The sequence below is a fragment of the Cydia strobilella genome, chromosome 3, assembly GCF_947568885.1.
Source record: "Cydia strobilella chromosome 3, ilCydStro3.1, whole genome shotgun sequence".
NCBI classification, from domain to species: Eukaryota; Metazoa; Arthropoda; class Insecta; order Lepidoptera; family Tortricidae; genus Cydia; species Cydia strobilella.
The window spans coordinates 3,837,930-3,841,137 of NC_086043.1; the positions used below are offsets into that span (position 1 = coordinate 3,837,930).

General features: G+C 39.5%; 1 protein-coding gene across 1 annotated transcript; it reads right to left on the reverse strand.

Moving 5' to 3' along the window:
* Positions 1-368: 368 nt before the first annotated feature.
* LOC134756194 (uncharacterized) lies at positions 369-2,719 on the reverse strand. The gene is made up of 4 exons (XM_063693022.1): positions 2,038-2,719; positions 1,301-1,749; positions 1,009-1,080; positions 369-383 (listed from the first exon to the last, which is right to left on the reverse strand). The coding sequence occupies exons 1-4, from the start codon at positions 2,717-2,719 to the stop codon at positions 369-371; spliced, it is 1,218 nt and encodes a 405-aa protein (XP_063549092.1).
* Between the last annotated feature and the right edge of the window lie 489 nt (positions 2,720-3,208).

Below are 3,208 nucleotides of genomic sequence, written 5' to 3' on the forward strand. Positions count from 1 at the left end.
TGAACGGTCGTTATCTACGTATTTGTTATGGCATTTAAGACCTTTTAACCATTTCATTCTCTTCCACATATCGCTAGATGTTGTTGCGTTATCGATTGATGTACAGAAATCATGAAAGGATTTATATCTTGCCTGCCGGATGAGTCTCTGTGCAATGGCGATTTTATTTTTTAAAATTATGAGGTTATTTGGTATGGGGTTTTTCCTAAAGGTAGTTAGTGCTAGTCTACGTTCCGCTACGGCTTTGGACAGCGTTGCATTCCAATACGGTTTAGGTATAAAATTGCTAGTAGGATTCTGGCTGTATTTAACAAAAGGAATATGCAAGTCGGCCGCTTTGTTAATTTCGCATAAGAATAGGTCATACGCTATTTGACAGTCATCTGGAATCGTAAGGTTAGAAAGTGATATTTCTAAAGACTGAGTATACGACAGCCAGTCCGCTTTTTTAAAATTTCGTTTTGGGGTGGGTTTTAGATTAGACATGCATTCCGTAGACATTTGGATTATCAAATGATCACTGCCAAGGGATTCACTGCTGACTTTCCAGTTTAAATTTATTGCTATGTCAGTCGAAATAAGTGATATGTCGGGGGCGGATTCTCTAAGCGTCCCATCGACAAGTTGAACCCTAGTTGGAGATCCGTCATTTAAGGTAATTAGATCGTGACTAAGTAAGGAGTCGAAAATTTGACTTCCACGACTATCTATTTTATGCGACCAAGTAGTATAGTGTCCGTTAAAGTCCCCTAGCAACAGCGTTTTCTTGTCACATAAGGAAAATAACTCATCCCAATCTCTTTGAGTAGTTTGAATCGAAGATGGGCAATATATTGAAATAATATATTCAAGAGGGGAACAATTAAATAATTTGACGCGAATAACTTCGATGCCGGGGTTAGATAAAACACAACGAAGCTCTTGTGATTTGACTGATTTATGTGTTAAAACTGCAACGCCACCATAGCCATCAATCCTATCTCTGCGAAAAAAATTATAGTCACTTACTCTCAACTCCAGGTCCAGAACGCACCAAGTCTCACTCAGCGCTGCGACATGAACCTTCTCGCGAGACAATACCTGCTCAAATGATGTTAATTTATTCTTCAAACTTTGACAGTTCCATTGGATTATGTTAATTTTGTTTTTGTGCGCGTTACTAGACATCACAGCCGAGGAATTGATTCAAAAGAGGCAAGTCAAAAAAGTGTTTAGCCACATAACTAACTAACCACCTAATACCGTTTTTGACCACTGAAACAATTTTATCCACAACAGACTTATTCTCACTGCAAAATACGTTCTTCAACATCTCCATGACTTTTTCCAGCGTAATATCATCACTCTTCTTTTCTTTGTTTGACTTTCTTCTTTCTTCATTCAACTTCTTTTTTCCCTTCTTCATCTCTATACTATAATTCGTATCCGAACTCGATTCAATGTCTACATCCATGCAGCTAAGTTCTGACTCCTCATTTTGTTTGTCAGATGTTGAGCGTTTGTCTTTTCGAGGATTGCTTTTCTTGTGTTTCTGATGTTTACCAGTCCCATTTTTCTTCGGGGGCGCCTTTTGCTTTACACTAGGTGACGAGGGCTCGGCAACTGTTACGTATGCATGAGGCATTTGAGGCCATTGCGTATCCTGGCGTTGCTCTTCATTCCCCGAATTAAAACGAATATTTGGAAAGGAAGCATCTGTTTTGTTGAGTTCAATTTCGGGGGTGTCTTTAGTTTCCATGATAGGGCTTTCTGGGACATACATAGTCAAAGCTTTGCGATAGGTGACATTAAAATTTGCCATAATAATCCTTATCTGCCTCTCTTTTAGGTAAACCGGGCACATTTTGCTTAACGCTAAGTGATCCCCAGTACAGTTTACACATACATACTTAGTGACCTCACAATTGTTATGATTTTTGCTACATTTTGGGCACACAGTTTTAGTTTTCGGGCACAATCTCCTCACATGACCAAATTTCCAGCAGTTCGAACACTGAGTCACGGGAAAAATGTATGGTTTAACCATCCAGCGCACACCAAATACATGGACATAAGCTGGAAGGGAGGATCCCCTGAATCCCAACCTCACGCACTCGCTGTTTATCCACTTGCCATCCTCTGATCGACGAGTTAACCGCTTGACAGATATTAGATCGGCGCCGCCATCTATGCTTTCCAAAATCTCCTTCTCGGTTAGATCCAATTCTACCTGCCTAATTACGCCATATGAAGCAGCAACCTCGCTAGTTCTCACTACACTCCATGCTTTCTCTTTTATAGCTTGGCATGTAATAAGGTTTTCTAAAGTACTTTCAGACCCGAACTGGACATAAATTTTATTCGGATTAATATATTTTATTTCTACGATGTCCGTTATGTTATTTTGCTGCATCATGCGGGCGAAAGCAAATTGTTTAGGCAGTGCCTCTGCAGCCGAAATGTATGCTTCAAATTTGATTTCCTCGTCCTGATTCTTTACTGGGCTCACTGGGCTGTTTATTCTCTCTCTACGTCTCTTTCCGTCTCTTCTGACACTGATCCATCTCTCCCCTTCGTTGTCTTCTCGAACTCTTTTTGTACTCGCATTCATGTTTTCGCTGCCGTCCATACTATCATCACGTGGACTTGTAATGCTATTTTGTTCCACTAAGTTATTATTTCCTGGTGGCTCTGGCTGATCACGGTTTTCGTCGTCACTCAAATCTGTACCCTCCCCCATAGTCAATAAGGTGCAAATTGACAGATGTTTTATTGACGGCCGTTTAAAGATAAGAGTTTTAACAATAGACAAAGCTACGTGTTTACTACTCGCTGGTTGCAGTCGTAATCGACTTCAAGTTATCCGTAGTTAATGTAATTAACTGTTTACGTAGCACCCTTAAGGGTATCGGAATTAAAGGGATATATCCTAAGCGGTTCACGAATTTAGTGCTTACGTCTACCTATCTACTTCAAAAGCAATAATGAAATAAAACAATGTATAATTTGTTAACAACGAGTTTAAAAAGCTTAGGATGTTATAGTAAAATTCCTGCTATTTTTATTTGAATACCTACTGAAAAAAAATCGGTCAAGTGCGAGTCCGTTTAACTCGCGTACCGAGGGTTCCGTACAAACTTTCAATTATCTTTTGTAACTATAAACACAAAAGACTTTTGACCAGAAGTATGCTAAGCATAATTATGTACAGCGCCATCTATCGGCAAAT